The sequence below is a fragment of the Adelges cooleyi genome, unplaced genomic scaffold, assembly GCF_023614345.1.
Source record: "Adelges cooleyi isolate 19-005CV unplaced genomic scaffold, UGA_ACOO_1.1 ACOO_flye_CR_arks_rails_tigmint_CR_PRNA_216, whole genome shotgun sequence".
NCBI classification, from domain to species: domain Eukaryota; kingdom Metazoa; phylum Arthropoda; class Insecta; order Hemiptera; family Adelgidae; genus Adelges; species Adelges cooleyi.
In genome coordinates this window covers 1-26,451 of record NW_026095878.1, presented here as the reverse complement: position 1 = coordinate 26,451, position 26,451 = coordinate 1, and the positions used below count along the sequence as shown (strand labels likewise).

At 31.4% G+C, this 26,451-nt stretch overlaps 3 protein-coding genes across 3 annotated transcripts; 2 read left to right on the top strand and 1 right to left on the bottom strand.

The window, feature by feature from the left end:
• Positions 1-1,665: 1,665 nt before the first annotated feature.
• LOC126835094 (uncharacterized) lies at positions 1,666-20,784 on the bottom strand. Its single transcript, XM_050567394.1, has 2 exons — positions 20,366-20,784; positions 1,666-1,856 (listed from the first exon to the last, which is right to left on the bottom strand). The coding sequence occupies exons 1-2, from the start codon at positions 20,738-20,740 to the stop codon at positions 1,716-1,718; spliced, it is 516 nt and encodes a 171-aa protein (XP_050423351.1). The 5' UTR covers positions 20,741-20,784; the 3' UTR covers positions 1,666-1,715.
• LOC126835093 (uncharacterized) lies at positions 8,484-9,317 on the top strand. Its single transcript, XM_050567393.1, has 2 exons — positions 8,484-8,803; positions 8,910-9,317. Exons 1-2 carry the CDS (start codon positions 8,585-8,587, stop codon positions 9,300-9,302), a joined length of 612 nt encoding a protein of 203 aa, XP_050423350.1. The 5' UTR covers positions 8,484-8,584; the 3' UTR covers positions 9,303-9,317.
• Positions 20,785-22,857: 2,073 nt separating the features above from the next.
• LOC126835092 (uncharacterized) lies at positions 22,858-23,690 on the top strand. Its single transcript, XM_050567392.1, has 2 exons — positions 22,858-23,119; positions 23,225-23,690. Exons 1-2 carry the CDS (start codon positions 22,901-22,903, stop codon positions 23,621-23,623), a joined length of 618 nt encoding a protein of 205 aa, XP_050423349.1. The 5' UTR covers positions 22,858-22,900; the 3' UTR covers positions 23,624-23,690.
• The last annotated feature ends 2,761 nt before the right edge of the window (positions 23,691-26,451 follow it).

Sequence of the window (26,451 nt, the reverse complement as noted above, 5' to 3'; positions counted from 1 at the left end):
AAGTGTGCCGTTTGAACATTGGATGTTTTCTACTTAATAGCAAAAACAGAAATTATAATAAATAATATAGATAATACTACTAATTTATATATCATTTCAAAATAAAAAAATTAACTTTTTTCATATATTATTATAAGCACAATTAGTTAATATGCTTAATTATTTTGTTATATCATTGAGTTTAATGGTTATAGTTAGAGTATAGTTTTCTAATCAAACAGTGTCTTGTGTCCATAATTGGCTATTATTATTCTTCAAATAGTTTCTACTGTTATTAAATAAAAAGTATTCATTTTGCCTGATTTTTTAACATTGAAACTCAAGTGGGAGAAAAAAACAAATTTAACTAATCAACTTGCTGTTATCTTTACATAAGAAAATGTAGAAAATGATTGAGAACCGTTGTATGCAAAACTTTTATGGATCGACTTACTAAATTTATGGTGTTATAGCGATAAATATATAAAGTCAGCCACCGTACACAAAAAGTGTGTAGCTCTATGTACCGAATTGACGGTTATGGTAGCGAAATCGTATAAATTAGATTGGCAGTGGTATACAAATGTGTGCAGTTCAGCCTACCGAATTTTTCAGTGTGTGTAGCAAGTGTGTAGATCGAATCACTGAATTCATGTATTTTAGCGATAAACGTACAAATTCAGTCAGCCGCCGTACACAATAAGTGTGTAGCTCTAGCTATCGAATTTACGTTGTTTTAAGCGAATAGAGGTTGTTGTGTAATACAAAAGTGTGCAGTTTGACCTTTGGAGTTTTTTTAACATTGAGGCAAAAACAGAAGTTATATAGACATAAAATGTTTTATCTTTTTATCTTTTAATACAAGTAATGAAGTTGTGTTATTACAATCGGCTAACATCGTTTTAACTTTGATGCAAGGCGTCGTATGCAAGTATTGAAATTTATCAGAAATATTATTTCGTTTGCCCTCACACGTCAGTTGTATCAAATTTAAATTATACCAAATTCCCATCCCCCTAGGGGTACAAGGTTTTTTTTGTTTTTTTAATTTTTTAACCGTAATTTTAAGACTTTTAAATGGAAAATGTGTCAGTAGTCAGAACTCATATGTATCCATAACATATTAAACGGAAAAGAAAATTCGGTACCACAGCTTTTTTTTAATTGCTGGAATACTGTGTTTTCGCAAATTGCGTATATCTTAACAAAAACACCTAAAATCTTTAAAAAAATGTTATTAAGTTATTAAAACAATTTTTTTGTAGATCTATGTAGAATGATCCTATTAAGTTTTGATACTAAAGTACCATTTTAGGGTTTTAATTTAATTTTTTTTTTTTTATTTAAGTTTTTTTTTGGCTGATTAAAATTGAGAACTGATATTATGTTCGTAATCACCGTTTTCGATGATTTTATCCGAGGTGACTAGTACAGTAGAGTATAGGCATTATATAATCAAAGCAACGAGGTGATGTGAATATATCCAGTTTAACATTTCCAATATAACTAATTTGCATATAAGAAAAGGTATTTTGAGTATAAAATGTATAAAAAAAAAATAACAATTTTGTTCTGAAATTATAATTTGTATTACAATACGATAAGACTACACTAATAACAATATATTTAATTTTTATTACAAAACGTGTTCACTATTGCCAAAAAATACAATTTTGATTACACAAATTTTTCACTAAGGCTACACTAATACAATGCGATTACGGTAATGTTGCACATTATATAACTTGTTTACAGCGAACAGAACTTTGAATCGACCTGACCCCTCTTTTAGGTATCACACAAGATACAACCTGATCGTCTTTAACAGATTCCACAAGAAACGTGTCTGAACCAATCCACGGCACGATGAACTTCACCTTGTAATCATTTTCCGTCTCGCCTTGCTTCCTCAGAAATATGTAACCATCCACACCCGTCGGTGAATTAGCACGGCCGCACGCTCGAATGGTCAGCGGATTATCTTTTGAGATTTTCAATCCATTTGGATCCGTGATCTCATTACAACCGCTATCGGTCCATTTTCCATAGTCTAACATTGAGTCTTTTACTTCCAAATAACTGTCGTCGTAGTTGTACTGTATCGTAAATGTCACTTTTTGGTTTTCTGCATCCAATATATCATTATGTCGATCAGAATTTAAACTTACAGCCCGAGTGTCGCCGGATTGCGTATCGTTCACGGTTATGATTGCGGACCGAACGCTGGTTACAGCGAGAAACATAAAAATTAATCGGTACATGATTGCAAAATTGCGTTATAAAATGTAAAAGCAACGAGTCAACACTGTTTGTAATTTGTAGTATTACTGAATGTTTGATTACTGAATCGACTGTATATGTACCAAGGAATTGCCAGTTTCGCAATAATCGATTTTACATTTTGTACAATAATTCTGAACTTTAGACACAAGAGGGCAAAAAGTAAAAAGAATGATAGTATGTGTGACCTTCTTATTGTGATTTCTATTTTGAAAAATGAAGAAAATTCTCAACCATCGTATGCGTAAACTGTGTAGATTGACTCACCGAATTCGTGTTAATATAAACGATAAAAGTTCAAATTGGTCAGCTGTCATGTACAAAAAGTGTGTAGCTCTAGCTACCGAATATACGTTATTTTAGTGAAACGTAAAAACTAGATCGGCCATAGTTGTACATCATTACTATTAGGATATTTATAATAATAAAAAAATTATAACAACTACATTGCATTAATATTCAGCATATTATTGTATAAATAAAAAATTACCTTTTTGTTATATCATTATATGCACGATTGATTATTATACTTATGATTTTGTGTATTAGTTATAGTTAGGGTTTAGTTTTCTAATCAAACAGTGTCTTTGTGTCCATAATTAGCTATTATTATTCTTCAAATAGTTTCTACTGATATTACAAAAAAGTATTCATTTTGCCTGATTTCTTAACATTGAAACTCAAGTAGGAGAAAAAACAAGTTTAACTTATCAACTTTTTGTTTTTTTTGTATTAGAAAATGTAGAAATAGGCCTACAGTCTACTGTCGTATGCATAATGTGAGGTTGGGGGTTGGGATAAGGGTAATTGGAATTATTTTACTCAGTCCTGGCAGACTAAATCTTGGGCAACGCCGGGTACAAGAGTGTGCCGTTTGAACAAAAAAAAAAGTTATATTAAATAATAATGAAAATATTTATAATATATTATATGTAAATTATTATATATATTATTAATATTGTTAATATTGTAAAATAAAAAATGAAACATTTTACATAAAAAAAATACAAACATTTCTCGACCGTCGTATGCAAATTAAAATGCTTAATTATTTTTAGAAATTACAATGTTAAAACAGAGTCTTTGTGTACGCATGATTTTTTGTAAATGTATAAATGTTATCTTATTTAAAAAAAATTAAAAGTCAACTGGCAAAAAAATAAAGAAATCGAGTGAACGCAAGTAGTATTTACTTTATCCTAAAGAAAAATCGTCGATATTGGATGTACAAAATGTTTGTCGTATTCACACTTTGGTACACTAACCGTTATACACACACCCTGTAAATAAATTTACTTAAATACCTTTTACCTAAACACTAAGGTGCCTTTTAGTAAGTGCGAATAAATGTGGCAGACCTTCCGGATTGTTTCTGCCTCGGGTGATTTTCCGTCCAACGATCAATATTTTGAATTTATTATTTAGTTCTAATTTGAACGTTGAACGTACAACATATCTCTTATCTCTTATCTCCTATATTTTTCCCTATCTTCTACCCACTATATCCCATCCCCTATCTCCTACCCCCATCTCATACCCCTATTTTCAACCTACTATCACTCACCCCTATCCCTACCCATATCTCTCACCCCTTTCCACTCATCCTATCTCCCACCCCTATCTTGTAACGCTTTTTTTCGTTATACATTTTTCGGTTAAGTGCCAGAGCTAATGAAAATTTTAGGCAGTTAAATCAATTTTGTAGTACATTTGTTTAGTTAACATATTACACTTTTTACGAGACAACCAAAATTCAAAACTATTTGTTGTAGTATTGCACTAATTTGAACTTTTTAAATAGTTATAACTTTTGAACCGTGGAGAATAATTACTTATTTTTAACATTTGTATTTTTAAAATACTAAATGTTAACAGAATATATCCAGTTTAACATTTCCAATATAACTAATTTGCATATAAGAAAAGGTATTTTGAGTATAAAATGTATAACAAAAAAACCATTTTTGCTCTCAAATTATAATTTTTATTACAATACTACGATTGGATTACACTATTAACTAAATATACAATTATTATTACACAAAGTATTCACTAAGGCTACACTAATACAATGCGATTACGGTAATGTTGCGCATTATATAACTTGTTTACAGCGAACAGTTTCTTTAAGCGACCTGACCCCTGTTGCAGAGGGTATCACACAAGATACAACCTGATCGTCTTTAACGGATTCCACAAGAAACGTGTCTGAACCAATCCACGGCACGATAAACTTCACCTTGTAATCATTTTCCGTCTCGCCTTGCTTCCTCAGGTATATATAACCATCCACGCCAGTCGGTGAATTAGCACGGCCGCACGCCCGAATGGTCAGCGGATTATCATTTGAGATTTTCAATCCATTTGGAGATGTTATCTCATTACAATCTCCATCGGCCCATTTTCCATAGTTTAAAAATGAGTCACGTACTTCCAAATAACTGTCGTTGTAGTTGTACTGTACCGTAAATGTCACTTTTTGTTTTTCTGCACGCATTGTATCATTATTTGGATCAGAATTAAAACTTACAGCCCGAGTGTCGCCGGATTGCGTATCCACGTTCACGTTCACGGTTATGATTGCGGACCGAACGCTGGTTACAGCGAGAAACACAAAAATTAATCGGTACATGATTGCAAAATTGCGTTATAAAATGTACAAGCAACGAGTCAGTATTGTTTGTAATTTGTAGTTGTACTGAATGTATGACTACTGAACCCACGGTATATATACCACGGAATTGCCTGTTTGGCAGTAATCGATTTTAAACTGGACCAAGTATTATAAACAACTAAATATTCCGACCTTCGAACACAAAAGGGCAAATAGTACAACGTGTGATAGATAATATGTTAAGTTTATTGCTACCCTGGTCAAATTATCGTCTCTAACGCAGGGTTATCAACTCGACAGCTCAGATTTGGTGCTTTACAATCAAACGAACCAAATGATTGCCTATATGATTCAACATGACGTTGTTAACACGCCCTTGATAGCAAGACATTTCTGAGCGATAAACATATAGATGTAATTGGCGGTTTTTTAAGAATAATTGTAGGTCTAGCTCTAGCTACCGAATTTACGTTATTTTTAACGATACCATTGAAACTTGCTGGATTGGTCATTGTTGCATTTAAAATTAAGAATATCAGACTATTTATTTTAACATAGTTTGACTCCATAACTATTAAGATACATGTATTACTATACTATGCGTATATATTTTATTTTCAAGAACTATTTAATGTTTTTTTTATAAAAACTATACATAAAACTTTTATAAATATGTAACTCAACCTGTTATCTTTACTTTACTTTAATCAAAAACCGTCGATATTCAATATATAAAATGTCACCGAAAAGTGATGAAAAAAAAAATGGTGAACTTTTTTTATACTTTTATGGGATTTTCAAAAAAAAGTTATATGCTTAATTATTTTTTAAACGTCGAAATGTCTAGTTTAAATAAAAAAACATTTATTCACAGTCTCATGTTCATCATTGGCAAAATATTTTACAGCGTGTTGCTCTGGTATACTTTCAAGTAATGTCGGTATAACATCAAGTTGAAGACGGTTATCTTGTTATTTTTTAAACATACACAATCGAAATATTGTACTCAAAATTGACACATCAATAGTTTTCAGATGAGGCAATCCATTGTGCAACTAAACCTGCACATTTTTATATAATTTCAAATAATTAAATTCATATATTTAGTAATCATCTATTTTATTAACGCTGAATAAGTTAAAAAATAATAATCTATTTTACTTAATGACTATATCTATTTTAATAATTAATTTTTTTTTCTCCACTTTTATAACTCATATACGATTTATTTTTGTACAAAAACGTATGTTTCTACTTCAAATTATTTATTATAACACAGACATAATAGCTGGTAGGCAGCCGGATAGGTCATAGATTCCAAGTGGGATGTGGGGTTCACTGTCTAGCTATCTGTCAGATCAGAAACGACGTACTAAAAAAGTGAGTGTACGGTACTTCTTGCTTAAAGATTAAAGTACAATTTTTTAAATTTTAAACTGAAAAGAATAGTCTAGAAGTTAGACGATTACGGGTTATCAAGTGTCCGGTGTTGCTTACTTTATGGGTTGAAAACAGATAAAAATGCTAGAGGTCAGTTGGCTAAATATCTGTTATGGTGTACGTATGTAAAACAAAAGTTGTTCAAACGTAGATAACTGTATGTTATATGTCTAGATATTGGTTGAATTAAAATACTTATTTGTTCAGAAATCACCGTCTATGCCAGTATCTGGTAATGTACGTTTAGAACTTAACCATCAGAGGTACACGTGGCGTGGAGTATTAAAGGTAGATACTTGAAGTCTGACATCTGATGGTTATTAGAAGTTTAAAATTGTGAAAGAATGATATGTTTGTGTCCTGTGAGGGTTACTTAGGAACTCAAGGGTACAAAACATGAATGCAATGTCTAGAGGTCAATCGGTATATATTAAATAGGGAAACAATTGAAGAGTGATGGATAAATAGGTAAAATAATTTGTAGAAAATATGTTTGATTATTCGGCGATCCAAAATCTAAATATACAAATTATTTGTTAAAAGTTAAATGATTTTGAGTAGTATTTAAAAACTAACTATCCACATCCATATAATAATAAGTACCTAAACTGGAATTTACCCATACTTATATTTCATATTATTTTAATACTAAAATAGTAGTGATAAACTATATAATCGAGATTAAAAATATTAATAATATATTATATTATACATATATATTAGTAACATTATTCTATATTATTTATTATAATTTTGGGTTTATAGGCTTCTAAGTTTATGCTGCAATCATATAAAGTACCTAGGTTGTTTCAACAAAAACTTCTATAATCGACAGTTGAACTAATTTCAGTTGTATCTACAAATATGAAAAAATCGAAGATCCAACTGCCTACTTTTGTATACCACAGTCGATCTAATTGTTACGTTTTCACTAAAAATAACGTAAATTCGGTAGCTAGAACTACACACTTTTTGTGTACGACGGCTGACCGAGTTTGTAGGTTCATCGCTATAATAACATGCATTCGTTGAGTCCATCTATACACTTCATTCATACGACGGTCGATTCAATTTCTACATATTTTTCTAATCTAAAAGTGACAAAAGTTTGTTTGCTTAAATTTTTAAATTTTTTGCCATTTGAGTATTAATTATAAAAAATGTGTCAACATTTTTACATTTTTTGAACATCGGTAGAAACTATTTAATAAATGATGATGGCCGATTGTAAAAACAAATGTGAACACAAAGACACGGTTTGTTTAACAATAATTATGCATATTAATTTGTTTAATTAGCCCATAATGGTTTTTATACCAAGTTCATCTTTAATTTGTACAATAACCGGTTACATGATAGTTTTCGGTAACGTTTTATATATCTAATATTGACGGTTTTCCATTCAGGTAAACTGTAATGTTAGCAGGTTGAGTTACATATTTTTGAAAGTTGCTGAACATCGAGTATTAACTTTTTTTTATAGAAGAACATGAAATAGTTCTCAAAAAAAAAAAAAAAATACGCATAGCATAGTAATACACGTATCCTAATAGTTAAGGGGTCAAACTATGTGAAGTCAATAGTTTCTACGTTTTCGCTAAAATAATGTAAATTCGGTAGCAAGAGCTACGCACTTCTCGTATACGACGGCTGACCGAATTTGTACGTTTATCAGTAAAATAACGTTTTATTATGTATATTATGTGTTCTAATAGTTATCGGGTCAAACCACGTTAAAATCAATAATCTGAGATTCTTAATTTTGATATGCAACAATCGAGCAAGTCTCAACGTTTTCGCTAAAAATAACGTAAATTCGGTATCAAAAGCTACCTACGCAATTTTCTTATAAAACCGCCGATTCAATGTAAATGTTTATCGCTGAGAAATTTCTTGTCTATCAAAGGCCTAATAACAACGTCATGTTGAATCGTATAGGCAATCATTTGGTACGTTTGTTTGTGAAGCACCGTATCCGAGCTGTCGAATTGATAATCCTGTGTTGAAGGCGATAATTTGGCCAAAGGGAGCAACACATTTAACATATTACCTATCATATTTTGTACCGTTTGCCCTCTTGCGTCCGAAGTTCAGAATTATTTAGTTGTTAATAATACTTTGTCCGTAATAAAATACAAAATCGATTACCGCAAAACGGGCAGTTCCGTGTTATATATACGGTTAATTCCGTAGTCATACATTCAGTATAACTACAAATTACCAACAGTGCCATCTCGTTGCACGTGCAATTTATAACGCAATTTCGCAATCATGTACCGATTAATTTTTATGTTTCTCGCTGTAACCAGCGTTCGGTCCACACTAGTAACCGTAAACGTGGATACGTCGTCCGACAAAATTCAGTTCGATAAATGCTCCATCGTCTGCGGTCCCCTGTGTTCTGTTATATGTTCGCGTCTGCCAATAAGTCTACCTACAGCTCTCTGCAAAAGTGTTTGCAAGCCACTGTGCGAAAAATCGTGTCAGTCGGTAAGTGGTTAATTGCAACTGCAGTTATCAGACTATGCAGTTTCCGTTTCACCTGATTTACACAGCATGGTGAATTTATTCCTTGTTATTTTCACTTTTTTCTCAGGATCCGAAAATAGCAATTACGATAACGTACAATCATAACGACACTTATGTGGAAGTACGTGATTCGGATTTAGACTCGGGAAAATGGACCAAAGATGATTGTAAAAAGACATCGTCTCCGGATGGTTTGAAAATCACAAAAGATAATCCGGTGACCATTCGAGCGTGTGGCAAGGATCTGTCGACGAAGGGTGTCAAAGGTTATTTTTACCTGGCGCTCAATAACGAGGCGGAAAATGATTACAAGGTGACATTTAGCGTGCCGTCGATGATAACCGGTAAAACAATTTTTCATTTGGATCCCCTTAAAAACGATGGGCCTATAAGTTGTGAGCCAGACGAGCAAGGCTCAAGTTCGATTCCATCTTCTATCCGCTGTTTTAGAGTAATATGATAACGTGCAACACTACCGTTATCGCATTATATTTTCGGGCATTGTTGTAGTCTCAGTGAATATGTTTTGTAATAAAAATTGTATAATATATGCCATTAGTGTAGTGTTATTTTTTTGTAACAATAACAATTATAATTCCAAAGCTAAACATTTTTATTATTCAAAAACATTCTGTACTAGAAATACACTTTCTAAGTTCAAACTGTATGCAAATTGTTTTCAATGTCTAAATTTGAATCTTATGTTATTTGCGCATGTGCACCGTCTACGTATGAAATTTAAATTGGAACTCCTATACTTTTCGGGATATTCTGTTGAAGTTGAATATTTTGAAAACCAAAATGTTAAAAACCAGTTTTTATACTCAACAGCTGTTTAAAAGTTATAGCTATTGCAAGTTCAAATTAGTGCACTATTAAAAAGCATTTATAGGTATGTTAAAACAAATATTTTGTAGTTCAAACTGTATGCTAACTTTAAAACTCTTATTCCGGATTTAAAAAGAAAAAACGTTATTTAAGCCACATAAAAATCTTATAAATATTATTATAATATAGTGCTGTGTGATTTTGTATTTTATACCGGACAAAGTATTATAAACAACTAAATAATTTTGCACTTTAGACACAAGAGGGCAAACGGTAAAGTTTATTAGTAAGAGCAGCGTTTATTGCTACCCTGGCAAAATTCACATACAGATATGGTGTTTCACAAACAAACGTACCAAATGATTGCCTACACTATTCAACATGACGTTGTTATTAGGCCCGTGATAGACAAGAAATTTCTTAGCGATAAATATATACATTGAATCGGCGGTTTTATAAGAAAATTGTGTAGGTAGCTATTGATACCGAATTTACGTTATTTTTAGCGAAAACGTTAAAACTTGCTCGATTGTTGAGTACAAAATTAAAAATCTCAGATTATTGATTTTAACACAGTTTGACCCCATAACTTTTAGAATACGTATTATACATAATATAACTAAGCACTATTTGAAACTCGAGTGGCGAAAAATAAAAAAGTTTAAGTAAACAAATTTTTGTCATTTTAGATTAGAAAGTGTAGAAAATGAATCGCCGTCGTATACATAGCATATTATGTATAGATCGACTCACCCAATTCATGTTATTGTAGCGATAAACCTACAATTTAGGTTAACTTTTTAAATTGAGAATAATATACTAAAAATGTTGACTGGTCGATAACCAGGATCGGATAACTATTTTTGAAGTAATTGAAGTTTTAAGTATAGAGCAGCAGGAAATATGGAGTGTAGTATTATTTTTATCTGCGCGCATTTCCAACCGCACTTTCCCTCTCATCCTAACTTTAAAACTCTTATTCCGGATTTAAGAAAAAAACGCTATTTAAACCACATACAAGTCTTAAAAATATTATTATAATGTAAAGCTGTGTATCTAAATAAAATGTTTTGATGAAAATTTAAAGAAAAAATGCTTAATTTTGAGTATTAATTGCTACAAATCCTAAAGTTTTTATTTTACGTTTCACCAAAAATATTTTAATTAAGTACACAGCTATTTCAACCCTGTTGTCAACTCGAGAGCTCAGATATTATGGTGCTTCATAATCAAACGTACCAAATGATTGCCTATAGTGCTCGACATTTTATTATTTTTACATTAAAAATGTAGAAATTTATTCGATCGTCAAAAGAAGTGTGTAGGTCGACTCACCGAATTCATGTTCACATAGCAATAAACATAATGATTTGGTCAGCCGTGCTATACAAAAATTGTGTAGCTCTAGGCTACCGAATTACATTATTTTTAGCTAAAACTTTGAAATTAGATATGTCGTTCAAACCACCTAGATACTTTATGTTACTTCAGCGAGAACGTAGGAACTTGCCTGGATTATTGTTTATTTTGAGTACAATAATAACGATAGATACTACTAAATTTCAAACGAGGTAACCGGTTCGAAGAAGCAATTTTTTTTATAACAAAAGGTGTTCAAATTATTTTTGGGTTTCGTCACAAAAATATGAGAATCAAGCCAAAAAATGGTCGTATTTTGTTGAATTAAAATGTTTTTGTACAAACATTTAATTATGACGCCCCTTCTTCATAAAAACTTAATCATGTGTTTTGTTTAGCGTCGAGTGCTAAAATGTACGTATATAATACCGTAGATACAAATTTAATTATGAATCTACATACAATGGAAAATAAAACTATAAACATGTGACAGTAGGTATGACGTCATTTTCAGTAGTATTTTAATTAAAACCGTCTAATACGATAATTTAAATATTTCTATAAAATAACTTAAGCGATTACCGCAAATAACATACAAAATTTGCTTTGATGCAAATTCTCAACTATTACTATTTATTAGGAAGTATGTCGCAATATAAATATGTTGTTTATCTTTATCATAAAAATACTTAGTTAGTAAACAGGAAAATGGTAGACTGAACTGCACACATTTGTATACCACGGCCAATCAAATTTCTACGTTTTTGCTAAGAATAACATAAATTCAGTAGCTAGAGCTACTCACTTTTTGTACACAACGGCTGACTGAATTTATACGTTTATCGCTAAAATACATGAATTCAGTGATTCGATCTACACACTTGCTACACACACTGAAAAATTCGGTAGGCTGAACTGCACACATTTGGATACCACTGCCAATCTAATTTATACGATTTCGCTACCATAACCATAAATTCGGTAGATAGAGCTACACACTTTTTGTGTACGACGGCTGACTTTATATATTTATCGCTATAATACCATAAATTTGGTAAGTCGATCTATACACATTATGCATACGACGATCGAGTCAATTTCTACATTTTCTAATGTAAAAATAACAAAAAGTTGATTAGTCAAACATTTTTTTTTTCTGCCAATTTAGTTTCAATGTTGAAAAATCAGGCAAAATTGATACTTTTTTGTAATATCAGTAGAAACTATTTGAAGAATAATGATAGCCGTATTATGGTCACAAAGACAATTTTTGATTAGAAAATTATACCTTAACTATAACTAGAACACAAAATAATTAAGTATAATTATTATTCGTGCTCATAATGATATAAAAAAAGGTAATTTTTTATTTATACAATAATAAGCTGAATATTAATGCAATGAAGTTGCTATAATTTTTTTAATATTATTAATATCCTAATAGTAATGATGTACAACTATGGCCGATCTAATTTTTACGTTTTGCTAAAAATAACGTAAATTCAGTAGCTAGAGCTACACACTTTTTGTACACGACGGCTGACCGAATTTGTACGTTTATCGTTTATATTAACATGAATTCGGTGAGTCAATCTAGGTCAATCTGGTTGAGAATTTTCTTCATTTTTCAAAATAGAAATCACAATAAGTAGGTCACACATACTATCATTCTTTTTACTTTTTGCCCTCTTGTGTCCGAAGTTCAGAATTATTATACAAAGTGTAAAATAGATTATTGCGAAACGGGCCATTCTTTGGTATATATACGGTCGATTCAGTAGTCAAACATTGAGTTTAACTACAAATTACAAACAGTGCTGACCCGTTGCTTGTACATTTTCTAACACAATTCGCAATCATGTACCGATTAATTCTTGTGTTTCTCGCTGTAACCAGCGTTCGGTCCGCAATCATAACCTTGAACGTAAATACGCAATCCGGCGACAATCCGAATGTAATTTTGAATTCCGATCCAAATAATGTTATAATGTATGCAGAAAACCAAAAAGCGGCATTTACGATCAAGTACAACTACGCCGACAGTCATTTGGAAGTACGTGACTCGTTTTTAAGCTTTGGAAAATGGACCGATGGTAAATGTAATGAGTTAACGTCTCCAAATGGTTCGAAAATCTCAAAAGATAATCCGCTGACCGTTCGAGCGTGCGGCCGTGAACATTCGCCGTCGGGTGTCACTGGTTATTTATTCCTGAGGAAGCAAGGCGAGACGGAGAATGATTACAAGTTGACGTTTGATGTGCCGTGGGGAGCAGGTGCTAACAAGTTTGTGTTGACCGCCCTTAAAGATGAACCGACTGTATCTTGTGAGCTAGCCCCTGATAGTGGGTCAAGTATGGTTAATAAATCTATTCGCTGTTTTAGAGTTCTATAATGTGCGACATTACTGTAACCGCACTGTATTGGTGTAGTCTTGGTGAGTACTTTGTGTAATAAAAATTGTATTTTTTGGCAATAATGTATTCTTTAGTGAACACTTTTTGTAATAAAAATTGTATATTTGGATATTAGTGTAGTCTTATCGTACTGTAATAAAAATTATAATTTCAGAGCAAAATATAGATTGTTTTTTTTATTAACATTTCCATTAAATAAAATGTACTGCCTTAATTGTCGTGTGAAAATTTGTATGAAAAATCACTTATTGTATTATTTTCTGTTATACAACATACACACTGGGTATCCAGCGATCTGGGTTTTAACAAAAAAGTGCTATTTATGCCACCTAAACATATTATTAGGTACAATGAATAGCCATGTACTTAATTTAAACAATTTTAATGAAATGTAAAATAAAACTTAAATTTGAATTTGTAGCAGTTTATATTGAAACTAGACATTTTTTTAAAATTTACATCAGAACATTTTATATAGGTACACAGCTTTATGTTATAATAATATTTAATATGTATAAGATTTTTATGTGGCTTAAATAGCGTTTTTTGTCTTAAATCTGTTATTTTAATTTCCTATCACTGATGCACACAGACACACTGCGCACACTTTGCCTATGATAATACTGCCGGCCAAATAGTTTGATAACTCTTCCATTCAATTCCATTCAAAACCCTAGGCACGCAACTGGTTTGTAGTTTATTAACTGCAATGCAAATTAATTGAACAGATACTTTTTTTCTATGGTATTATGTATCTATCACAATTTTAAATTGGTGTTAAATTTTAGCAAAAAATTGCATATACAATGCGCCTTAATAAAGGTTACACCTCAAACAGCCACCGATATTACCTATTACCTCTTCTGAATTATATTCAAAATTAAGCATTTTTTAAAAAAATTTATTAGAAAGTTCTTTTTAAGTACACAGCTTTATATTGAAAAATATTTAATATTTATAAGATTTTTAAGTGGCTTAAATAGCGTTTTCCCCTCGTAAATCCGGATTTTCAAACTTTTTCTACAGAAGTTTTGTACAGATACCGACAACCGCAAACCGCACCATTGTCTTCAATTACAAGCAGTATTATTATGATAATACTGCTGGCTAAATAGTTATGAAACTGGTCTACAAATACGAATGTTTTACTAACTTCCTATAAGAGTTTTGTATGTAATAATGACCGACTAACCGCCGTATTAAATATAATCAATGGTATAATCAATTATATTACCTATAATTAGCAATATAGTGAAAATATTTTCAGTACCTGTTGGCTCTACCATCAGTTTATACACTCGCCCATAGCCTCCTGGAAATTGACTACGGTCAAGGTTCCTCCTTTTTTTGGGGGGATTTTTCATAATAAGAAAAAGTTTGTCTACAGATTTTTGAGGAAATTGTGCATGTTGTAGTTTCATTCTAGATCTACCTTTGGTCTAATTTTTATTGCATGTGCAATAGGTAACCGAAAGTAATAATTGTGTATGTTTAATAAGCATTAATGATTGGAATAATTATCAGTTGTGGTATCAAAGCGATAATAATATTACATACCTTGTGTAATGTGTAACAAAGTTCAATGGTATTTCAACTCTCCATCGTACACACAAAATAGTGTTCATCAGTATTATCGTCGTCGTCGTCAATACATGTACTAAAAAATATCAACAATTTAATTTTTGTTTATTTTGCAATATTTATTTTAGGTTAATCGTGCAGTTATTTTGTTTTGTTTTGTGTAGTCACAAGACCTAAACACTAAAACCGTTTACAACATTTAAATACATTGGAAAATTAATACAAAATAATAATGGATACGTGCCTACACTTTTAAAAACTTAATTTATTTTTGTATGTTTATATTTTTTAGATATAATTTTTACAACACGGTTGATAACCACATAAGGTTAACAACTATTACCGGATACATCCGAAAATCATCCACGTATCTAATTAGATAATAATGAAATTACTTGTTCGGTGCTTACCTTCAAATGGTCTATGCCAGTTTTCGCTGTACAAGTCCACCGTTCTATATTATTTATCAGTTTTTTGTGAAACTAAATTTAAAATCATACAAAATGTTTGGGGTTTTACCTTTTTCGCTTGTCATTTCTTTAGTTACTTCCATTTAACACAAATTAAATTGAAAGTAAACACCGCGCAATTACCGCTTTTTAGACTACTTTAATCTACAAAGACAATAACATTAAAATGCATACACACAATTTTTCTTATACAACAGCTGATTCAATTTCGCTAATAAAATAATATGTATTGTCTAACATTACCGCGAAACGGGCAATTCCGTGGTATATATTCTATCGATTCAGCAGCCGTACATTCAGTGTAACTACAAAGTACAAACAGTGCCATCCGTTATAACGCAATTTCGCAATCATGTACCGAATAATTTTTATGTTTCTCGCTATGACCAGCGTTCGGTCCGACAACACTAGTTTAAATTCCATATCGACAATTACAATACAGTACAACGACAACTACTACGACAACTACAACAGTTACTTGGAAGTACGCGACTCATTTTTAAGCTATGGAAGATGGGCCGATAGCAGCTGCAATGAGGTGCCGTCTCCAACTGGTTTGCAAATCGCAATAGATAATCCGGTGACCATTCGAGTGTGTGGCCGTACAAATTCGCCGACGGGTGTCGATGGTCATTTATTCCTGAGGAAGCAAGGCGAGACGGAGAATAATTGGAAGTTGACGTTTTCTATGTCGTGGATGGAGACGAACAGGTTTCTGTTGGCCTCTCTTAAAAAAGATCCGGTTGTATCATGTATGGTACCGGATTGGTCAGAATCGGAAAACGGGTTACACCGTTCGTTTAATATATCCATTAGCTGTAATAGAGTTGTAAAAAATGCAACGTTACCGTAATCGCATTGTATTAATGTAGTCTTGGTGAATACTTTGTGTAATAAGGAAATGTATTTTTTGACAATATTGCATTTTTTAGTGTTTACGTTTTGTAATAAAAATAATAATTTCAAAGCAAAATATATATTTTTTAAAACATTCTATACTAGAAATACCTTTTCTTAGTTTAAACTATATGCAAATTGGTTTTGCTGGAAATGTTAAATTCGACATATTCTGTTAACATTTAATATTTTGAAACCAAAAATGTTTAAAATAAGTTTTTATACTCGTCTGTTCAAAAGTTATGGCTATTTAGAGTAAAGCTATTAAAGTAAAATTAGTGCACTATTAAGAAGCAAATATAGGTGTATTAAAACAAATATTTTAGTTGTATCTTGAAAAAGTGTAATATGTTATCTAAACTAGTATTTTGAAGAAAACAAATGTACTACAAAATTGAATTAACTGCCTAAATTTTACCATAAACATCTGAATTGTTAATATTTTTAGAGAAATATTCTTCAATATTGAATATATAAATTTATGTCTTTAAAAAATTGTAAAAAAAATTGTTGGGATGTATAAGTTTCCCCATAGAACTCATATTCGTCGGTTTGCAGTTGTCGATATTTGTACAAAACATCTACAGAAAAAGTTTCAAAAAAAAGTTGCTTATCATAGGCAGTGTGTGTGTGTATAAGTCAGATTTACGAAAAAAGCGCTACTTAAGCCACTTAAAAATCTTATAAATATTAAATATTAATACAACATAAAACTGTGTACGTATGTAAAATGTTCTGATGAGGATTTAAAAAAAAAATTCATAGTTTTGTAAATTGCTACATCTCCAAAATGAAGTTTTATTTAACGTTTCATCAAAACAAATTTTAATTAAGCACACCGCTTTTTATTGTAAGAAAAGGTTTTTTTTAGTATAGAATGTTTAAAAAAATATATATTTTGTTTTGAAGTTATTATTTTTATTACAAAACGTAATCACTAAAGAATGCAATATTGCCAAAAAATACATTTCCTTATTACACAAAGTATTCACTAAGACTACACTAATACAATGCGATTACGGTAACGATGCATTTTTTACAACTCTATTACAGCTAATAGATATATTAAACGAACGGTGTAACCCGTTTTCCGATTCTGACCAATCCGGTACCATACATGATACAACCGGATCTTTTTTAAGAGAGGCCAACAGAAACCTGTTCGTCTCCATCCACGACATAGAAAACGTCAACTTCCAAGTATTCTCCGTCTCGCCTTGCTCCCTCAGGAATAAATGAATAATCGACACCCGTCGGCGAATTTGTACGGCCACACGCGCGAATGGTCACCGGATTATCTATTGAGATTTTCAATTCAGGCGTTCCAGTCTATTTGTCTCCGCATCGTAACCAAAGCCCCATGGTACGTCACCAACAACTCCCTTCACGAAGACCTCAAAATAGCAACAGTCAAAAAGACTGCATCTATTTACCACCAAAGACTACATTGCAAAATGCACTGCCATCCAAACCGACTTTTCACTCAGCTACACTCAAAAACTCTTCCGGGCAATCCAAACCGTCGCCTCAAACGAAACTGGTCAAGAGACCTACTTAACGTAAATTAACCTAATTTAAAATTTCAGGTTAGGTTAGGTTTTTGTACAGGTGTGGCTTTACTGTGAGCCTCCTCCTCACTGCCCTGTCATTGTCTCTTTTTGTTTCTCATCGCATAATTACTTATTGTACATATATCTGTATAGATTGTGAATTTTCTAATAAACGTCCTTAAAAAAAAAAAAAAAAATGATTACCATGAAAATATTATATAAATAAAAAAAAAAAGATGTTTTATATTCTTATCAAAATTAATTAGTTAACTAACTAATAAAAACAATAATACGCGCGACAATATTCTACTCGTAACAGAACGGTCGTTTACGGGAGAGTGCACCCGACATAGTAGTTTGGGCGGCCTTAAACAATAAGCATGATTGAAATTATATGAACTATGCTACACCTGTAAAGCCGCCCAGTTAAGAAAATAATAAATTTTTATGAACTTTAATTTGCATTTTGCACACAGAATAAATCAGAATGGTCGCTGATAGGACAATACGCGAGACTACGGTAATTTGAGTTGAATTGGCCGCATGGCAAAAACAATTAAAACAATAACGGTTTTAATTTATTATAAATTTAGTAACTGCACACTATTGTTTATCACGGCCGATCTAAAAATAACGTGAATTGTGTAGTTAGAACTACACAATTTGTGTATACGACGGCTGACCGCATTTGTATGTTTATCACACTATAATCACTTTATTTGGTGAATCTATCTTTACACTTAAGCATTTGACGGAAGAGTAAATTTCTACATTTTTTATTGTAAAAATAACATAGTCGTTTTCTCAAATTTTTTTTTTGTATAAATTTATATGTTAAATATGAATGCAATGTCGATGTTATAATTTATCGGTGACATTTTCTACAACCAACATCGACGGTTTTCCATTAGGTAAAGGAAAATTGGCAGTTTGAGCTACATATTTTTAGAAGTTGCTGCAAATCGAGTTTTAACGGTTTTTGATAAAATAACGTAAACAGTTTTGAAAAAATTGTTTGCCATTTTTAGGCTAGACAAATTGACTCGATCATTTAGTTTAATTTCATTTGGCGTAACATAATTCATTGGTTTCTGGACCGAGTAATCAGAAAAAATATTTTTAGTATATGGCCAGATAATATTTACTATCCATTATTATTTAATATTTTTTAAGCGTGACTTGTGAAACGAGTATAACGGGTCTTGTTTATGTTATTCCTTATTTTATTTTAAATTAAATAATAATTATAGAACGTGTATTAAAATCTTGATGTGTGAAAAGATACTTGAAAATAAAAAATTATAAAAACAGTTTTCAATTATAATATGGTTTATGTGTAGCTATAGCTTCAAATTCTTTAACGTAATTAATAAAATCAAGTTGTATATTATTTAAAATATTGAATAAAAATAAGTTAGAGGTTAAACATTAATTGCTTTAAGCCTTAAGCAATAAATGAATTGAATTATCCAACAGTACATAGCCCTGCTGTTCATTTTAATATAATTGATTGTACTTACTACAGCGGTTAGTCGGTCGTTATTACCCATATAACTCTAATAGAAATTTAGTGAAAAAAACGCTATTAGATTCACGTATAAATGTTTTTATTAAAATATAAAACTGTGTATCTAAGTAAAATGTTGAGATAAATTGTATTTTTATAAATGCTTAATTTTCAATATAAATTGCTACAAATCCGAAATCAAGTTTTTTCTTTAGCTTTTTATTGTTTAAGTGACATAAATATCAACATTTTTGTAAAAATCCGGATTACTGGATACCCATTATTACTGAGTAGGTATGTTGTATAACAGTAAATAATACAATTACCTAGTGTTTTTCAAACAAATTTCCAAATGAAAATTTAGGCAGTTAAATCAATTTTGTAGTACATTTATTTAGTTAACATATTACACTTTTTTCAAGACAAAACCAAAATTCAAAATTATTTGTTTTGAACCGTCGAGAATAAACACTTATTTTTAATATTTGTGTTTTTAAAATACTAAAAGTTAACAAAATATATCATTTCCAATATAACTAATTTGCATATAGTTTAAACCATTGAGTATACTCAATGTTTAAACTAAGAAAAGGTGTTGTTAAAACCCATTTTGAGTATAAACTGTATAAATAAAAAAAAAAAACAATTTTGCTTTCAAATTATAAATTTTACTACAATACGATTAGATTACACTAATAACTAAATATGAAATTTTTATTACACAAAATATTCACTTAGGCTACACTAATACAATGCGAATACGGTAATGTTGCACATTATATAACTTGTTTACAGCGAACAGAACTTTGAATCGACCTGACCCCTCTTTTAGGTATCACACAAGATACAACCTGATCGTCTTTAACAGATTCCACAAGAAACGTGTCTGAACCTATCCACGGCACGATAAACTTCACCTTGTAATCATTTTTCGTCTCGCCTTGCTTCCTCAGGAATATGTAACCATCCACACCAGTCGGTGAATTAGCACGGCCGCACGCTCGAATGGTCAGCGGATTATCTTTTGAGATTTTCGATCCATTTGGATCCGTGATCTCATTACAACCGCTATCGGTCCACTTTCCATAGTCTAACATTGAGTCTTTTACTTCCAAATAACTGTCGTCGTAGTTGTACTGTATCGTAAATGTCACTTTTTGGTTTTCTGCATCTAAACTTGTAATCGAAGTGGTGTTTAAAATTGTGTAGTCGGACTGCGTACCCGCTTTCGAGGCTGTTCTTATGGACCGAACGCTGGTTACAGCGAGAAACATAAAAATTAATCGGTACATGATTGCAATATTGCGTTATAAAATGTACAAGCAACGAGTCAGCAATGTTTATAATTTGTAGTTATACTGAATGCATGACTACTGAATCCACGGTATATATACCATGGAATTGCCTTTTTCGCAGTAATTAATTTTATAAATTGAAATGGACCACCAAGTATCATAAACAACTAAATATTCTGAACTTCGGACACAAAAGGGCAAATAGTACATCGTGTGATAGATAACATGTTAAGTTTATTGCTACCCTGGCCAAATTATCGTCTCTAACACAGGGTTATCAACTCGACAGCTCAGATTTGGTGCTTCACAACCAAACGTACCAAATGAATGCCTATACGATTCAACATGCTGTTGTTATTAAGCTCTTGATAGACAAGAAATTTCTTAGCGATAAACATATACATTGAATCGGCGGTTTTATAAGAAAAATGTAGTAGCTTTTGATACCGAATTTACGTTATTTTTAGCGAAAACGTTGAAACTTGCTCGATTGTTGCATATCAAAATTAAGAATCTCAGACTATTGATTTTAACATGGTTTGACCCGATTTTATTAGGATACATACTTAAAAAAAAACCTTAATACTCGGTGTGCAGCAACTTATAAAAATATGTAACTCAACCTGCTATCTTAACTTTACCTTAATGAAAAACCGTCGATACTAGATATAAAAAATATCACAAAAAAAGTTGATAAAAAAAAAAAATTTTCATGATGACATTTTTTTTATACCATTATGGGATTATCAAAAATTGCCAATTGAGTATTAATTATAAAAAAATGTGTCAACCTTTTTACATTTTTCGAATATCGGTAGAAACTATTTAATAAATGATGATGGCCGACTGCAAAATACATGTGGACACAAAGATATAGTTTTATTAGAAAACTAAACACTTCAACGTTTATAAATAATTAAGCATATTAATTTGATAAGGCCATAATGGTTTTTATACTAAGTTCATCTTTAATTTATACAATAACAGGTTACATGATAGTTTTCGGTAACATTTTATGTATCTAATATTGGCGGTTTTCCATTCAGGTAAACTGTAAAGTAATGATAGTAGGTTGAGTTACATATTTTTTAAAGTTGCTGCATATCGAGTATTAACGTTTTTTTTTATAAAAGAAAGTGAAATAGTTCTAAAAAAAAAACGCATAGTATAGTAATATATGTATCCTAACAGTTAAGGCGTCAAACTATGTAAAGTCAATAGTCTGAGATTCTAATTTTTCATACAACAATCGACCAAGTTTCTACGTTTTCGCTAAAATAATGTAAATTCGGTTGCAAGAGCTACACACTTTTTGTATTAGAGGGCTGACTAATTTGTATGTTTATCGCTGTTTTAACATGAATTCAGTGATTCGATATACATACTTTTTTCATACAACGCGGCGGTCGAGTCAATTTTTACATTTTCTAATGTAATAATAACTGTTATTTTAAAACAAATAATTTAGTTTTGTCTTGGAAAAAATGGAATTTGTTATCTAAACTAGGGTAGCAATAAACTTATTATCCATCATATTTTGTACTATTTGCGCTTTTGTGTCCGAAGTTCAGAATTATTTAGTTGCTTAAGTATGTATCCTAATAATAATCGGGTCAAACCATGTTAAAATCAATAGTCTGAGATTCTTAATTTTGATATGCAACAATCGAGCAAGTTTCAACGTTTTCGCTAAAAATAACGTAAATTCGGTATCAAAAGCTACTACATTTTTCTTATAAAACCGCCGATTCAATGTAAATGTTTATCGCTGAGAAATTTCTTGTCTATCAAAGGCCTAATAACAACGTCATGTTGAATCGTATAGGCAATCATTTGGTACGTTTGTTTGTGAAGCACCGTATCCGAGCTGTCGAGTTGATAATCCTGTGTTGAAGGCACTAATTTTGCCAGAAGGTAAATGAACTTAACACATTATCCATCATATTTTGTACTATTTGCGCTTTTTTGTCCGAAGTTCAGAATTATTTAGTTGCTTATAATACTTTGTCCGGTACGAAATACAAAATCGATTACCGCAAAACGGGCAATTCCGTGGTATAAATACGATCAATTCAGCAGTCATATATTTAGTATAACTAAAAATTACCAACAGTTCTCACTCGTTGCACGTGCAATTTATAACGCAATTTCGCAATCATGTACCGATTAATTTTTATGTTTCTCGCTGTAACCAGCGTTCGGTCCTCACTAGTAACTGAGAACGACGATACGTCGACCGACAAAATTCAGTTCGATACATGCTCCATCGTCTGCGGTCCCCTGTGTTCTACGTTATGTTCGCGTCTACCAATAAGTCTACCTACAGTTCTCTGCAAAAGTGTTTGCAAGCCACTATGCGAAGAATCGTGTCATTCGGTAAGTGGTTAATTGCAACTGCAGTTATCAGACCGTGCAGTTGCCGTTTCACCTTATTTACACGTCATGGTGAATTTATTCCGTCTTGTTTAACTTTTTTCTCAGGATCCAAAAATGGCAATTACGATAACGTACAACCATAACGAGACTTATGTGGAAGTCCGTGATTCGGATTTAGACTCGGGAAAATGGACCAAAGGTGATTGTAAAAAGACATCGTCTCCGGATGGTTTGAAAATCACAAAAGATAATCCCGTGACCATTCGAGCGTGTGGCAAGGATCTGTCGACGAAGGGTGTCAAAGGTTATTTTTACCTGGCGCTCAATAACGAGACGGAAAATGATTACAAGGTGACATTTAGTGTGCCGTGGATGATAACCGGTAAAGAAGCGTTTGATTTGGAACCCCTTAAAGTCGATGGGTCCGTAATTTGTGAGCCATACGAGGACTTCCAAGACTCACGATCGATTCCAACAACTATCCGCTGTTTTAGAGTAAGATAATGTGCAAAATTACAGTTATCGCATTGTATTTTCGGACATTAGTGTAGTCTCAGTGAATATGTTTTGTGATACAAATTGTACATATGCCTTTAGTGTAGTCTTATTGTTTTGTAATAATAAAAATTATAATTCCAAAGCAAAACATTTTTATTTTTCAAAAACATTCTATACTAGAAATAAATTGTTTCCAATTAGTAATAAACTATATTATACATATACAGAGTGATTATATTTTTATCATGACACACTCAATATCTCATAAGGCGTAATAGGAAATTAAATTTTTATTTTCATATTTTTATCGTTCTATGTATAAACTTTAATTTCTTATTAAACCCTATGAGATATTGAGTGGTTCATGAAAAACGAATGACCCTGTATAATAGCAATATTTTCTAATCTATTTGTTTTAATTTCCATACATATTTCCGATATTTCCATACAAAATTAGTAATCTCAGACTATTGATTTTTAACATTAATATGCTATTTATGTCACTTAAATATATTATTAGGTACAATAAAAAACTGTGTATCTAATTAAAATATGTTTGATGAAAATGTAAAATAAAACTCATCACCAAAAGAAAAATTTAATTTTTGAATTCGGAATTGTAACAATTTATAATCAAAACTAAGTATTTTTTCTTTAATTTTCATTAGAAAATTATATTAAGGCACGCAGCTTTATGTTGTAATAATATTTAATTTTTATAAGATTATTAAGTGCTGTTATTTCTTAAATCCGGATCTAACACACACACACTCTGCATATTATAAGAAACGGTTCCAAACTTTTTCTACAGAAGTTTTGAACAGGTATCGACAACCGCATCCCGCACCATTGTCTAGATTAGGATTGCTATCTCGCGTCCACCCTAATACTACAAATATAGTTTTAAACACACATTGTCATTGCAAGTGCCACTCTGTTATTGGAGTATGCATAAGTTATTTGTATATTTTTTTAGAAAAATGTGGTACATTGTAAGCAATGAGGTTAAAGTACTATCGGTTGTTCTGTTCAAAGAGTCTACAAATATGTACGAAACTTAAATTTCACTTTCACGTGTCGAAAAGGGCAATAGCTGTTTTCTTAGGCGTTGCTCGCCGTTTAATTTTTTCTTACAGGCAACAAAAACAAAAACGCATACTGTTGTTGTGCTGTTATCCATTCGTTGTGATAATATAAAGACTAAGAGTTCGATAAAATGTATATACCTACATGTTTTTTCTCGAAAATTAAAAACGGTTTTTTTCCTTCCAGGTGCCCCTTTAAAATATTTTCCTAAAAAACTACCTATCAGCTCCTATAATAATATTGGTGGGGAGGTGGGGGAGTCCTAGGAAACTTCAGGCCGTTTAAAAACTCTTACAGCTCCCTGAGAAATTCGTCAAAATTAAAAAAAAATTACTGAGTATAAGAAAATTGAATTAAATATTCACTGTAAATTTTGGTTCTGTGTTAGGTTAGCCGTTGTTTTTGTTTTCGAGACTCTGCTATACCGTGCAGTGTACACAATGGCCAAATGGTTTTACTAGCTCTGCTTGATAAAAAAAAAAACTAATAGCGAAATGCGATGAACTGTGTATACATAAAAAAATATGAAATACGAACGAAATTCTCAAAAGTCAATGTCAACAGATAACAATACTTTTCATAATAATATAATAATATAATAATAATGCTTTACTCGGTACTTTCTCAAATTATTTCTTTTTAAGTCATAGGGCAAAATCTTATCCACACAGAGGCCTCTCAGTCTAAGTACAATCTAAGTTGTAATGTACACGAGCACAACAATATTTTACACGTGCATTGTTCAAATATTAACATGTTTTCATGTTAAACTAAAGATATATGAAGGCTACCCGTGTACGAATTTATCGGTTTGTAAAAAAACAACAGATACTATGTAACTAGGACACATTTTACAAAAGCGATACCGAATTATCCGATTTAATATACTGTACATAATATGTGCTTCTTGATATGGTAGAATACATGAGTAACAAAAACAAATTGGAAATCATCCCGATTTTGGAGAATTTATATCTTTACAATAAGATTTAAAACTAAAATTAAAAATATACTACAAACTATGCGTCGCGCAAGTATTGAAAAATGTCTAACAGTTTTCAAAATAATTGCCGTTTTACACATTTCAGAGTACCTACGGTTAAATTTTGAGTTGTTTTCGATAGAAACTACACAGGTGTGGAAGCCTCTTAATAATATCAAGGTGGATTTTCTTTGGTTACTTTTAACACGATCTGTGTATTAATAATTCTGATAGCTTAAGAACTCGAAGTAAATTTAAAATGATAAGTAAAATATTAAACTTGCTTTCGTCACTAAATAATACAGATTTCCAAAATAGATTTCCCTTATGAATGTGTGCCTTCGCAAAATCTAAACGTTTCCTTTTATTTATTTGATTGATAAAAGGTTTTTTCCTAGCTACACAACCTTTATATCCTGCGTTTCTAATCACATTACGAACGGTCTATGGCACAACTTTCACATTATAGTCAGTATCAATCATACCAGCCAGTTTAGGTGCACTGGTTTTTGGTTCCGTCACAATTGTCCTTAGAATGGCCCACTTTTGGTGTGATTTCAATTTTTGGGGACGACCAGTACGTTTTCGATCTTCAAAAGAATCAGTTTCGTTGTATCGGTTTATAACATATTGTACAGTCGAGTGCGATTTATTTATTGTTTGTGCAATATTTCTGAGAGAATTACCATCTTCTCTTAGTTTAACTACTAATTTACGAATAGCAATTGGTATTTCCATTGTTCAATGTATGTGAATTGAATAAAAC

What these genes read in the sequence shown, in the direction of transcription:
- LOC126835094 (XM_050567394.1), bottom strand. Translation starts at nt 20,740, where the DNA reads ATGTACCGATTAATTTTTATGTTTCTCGCTGTAACCAGCGTTCGGTCC. An exon ending in AGACGAAAAATGATTACAAG is followed by an intron (nt 1,857 to 20,365) that starts GTGAAGTTTATC and finishes AATGATTACAAG; the next exon opens with GTGAAGTTCATCGTGCCGTG.
- LOC126835093 (XM_050567393.1), top strand. Translation starts at nt 8,585, where the DNA reads ATGTACCGATTAATTTTTATGTTTCTCGCTGTAACCAGCGTTCGGTCC. An exon ending in GCGAAAAATCGTGTCAGTCG is followed by an intron (nt 8,804 to 8,909) that starts GTAAGTGGTTAA and finishes CTTTTTTCTCAG; the next exon opens with GATCCGAAAATAGCAATTAC.
- LOC126835092 (XM_050567392.1), top strand. Translation starts at nt 22,901, where the DNA reads ATGTACCGATTAATTTTTATGTTTCTCGCTGTAACCAGCGTTCGGTCC. An exon ending in GCGAAGAATCGTGTCATTCG is followed by an intron (nt 23,120 to 23,224) that starts GTAAGTGGTTAA and finishes CTTTTTTCTCAG; the next exon opens with GATCCAAAAATGGCAATTAC.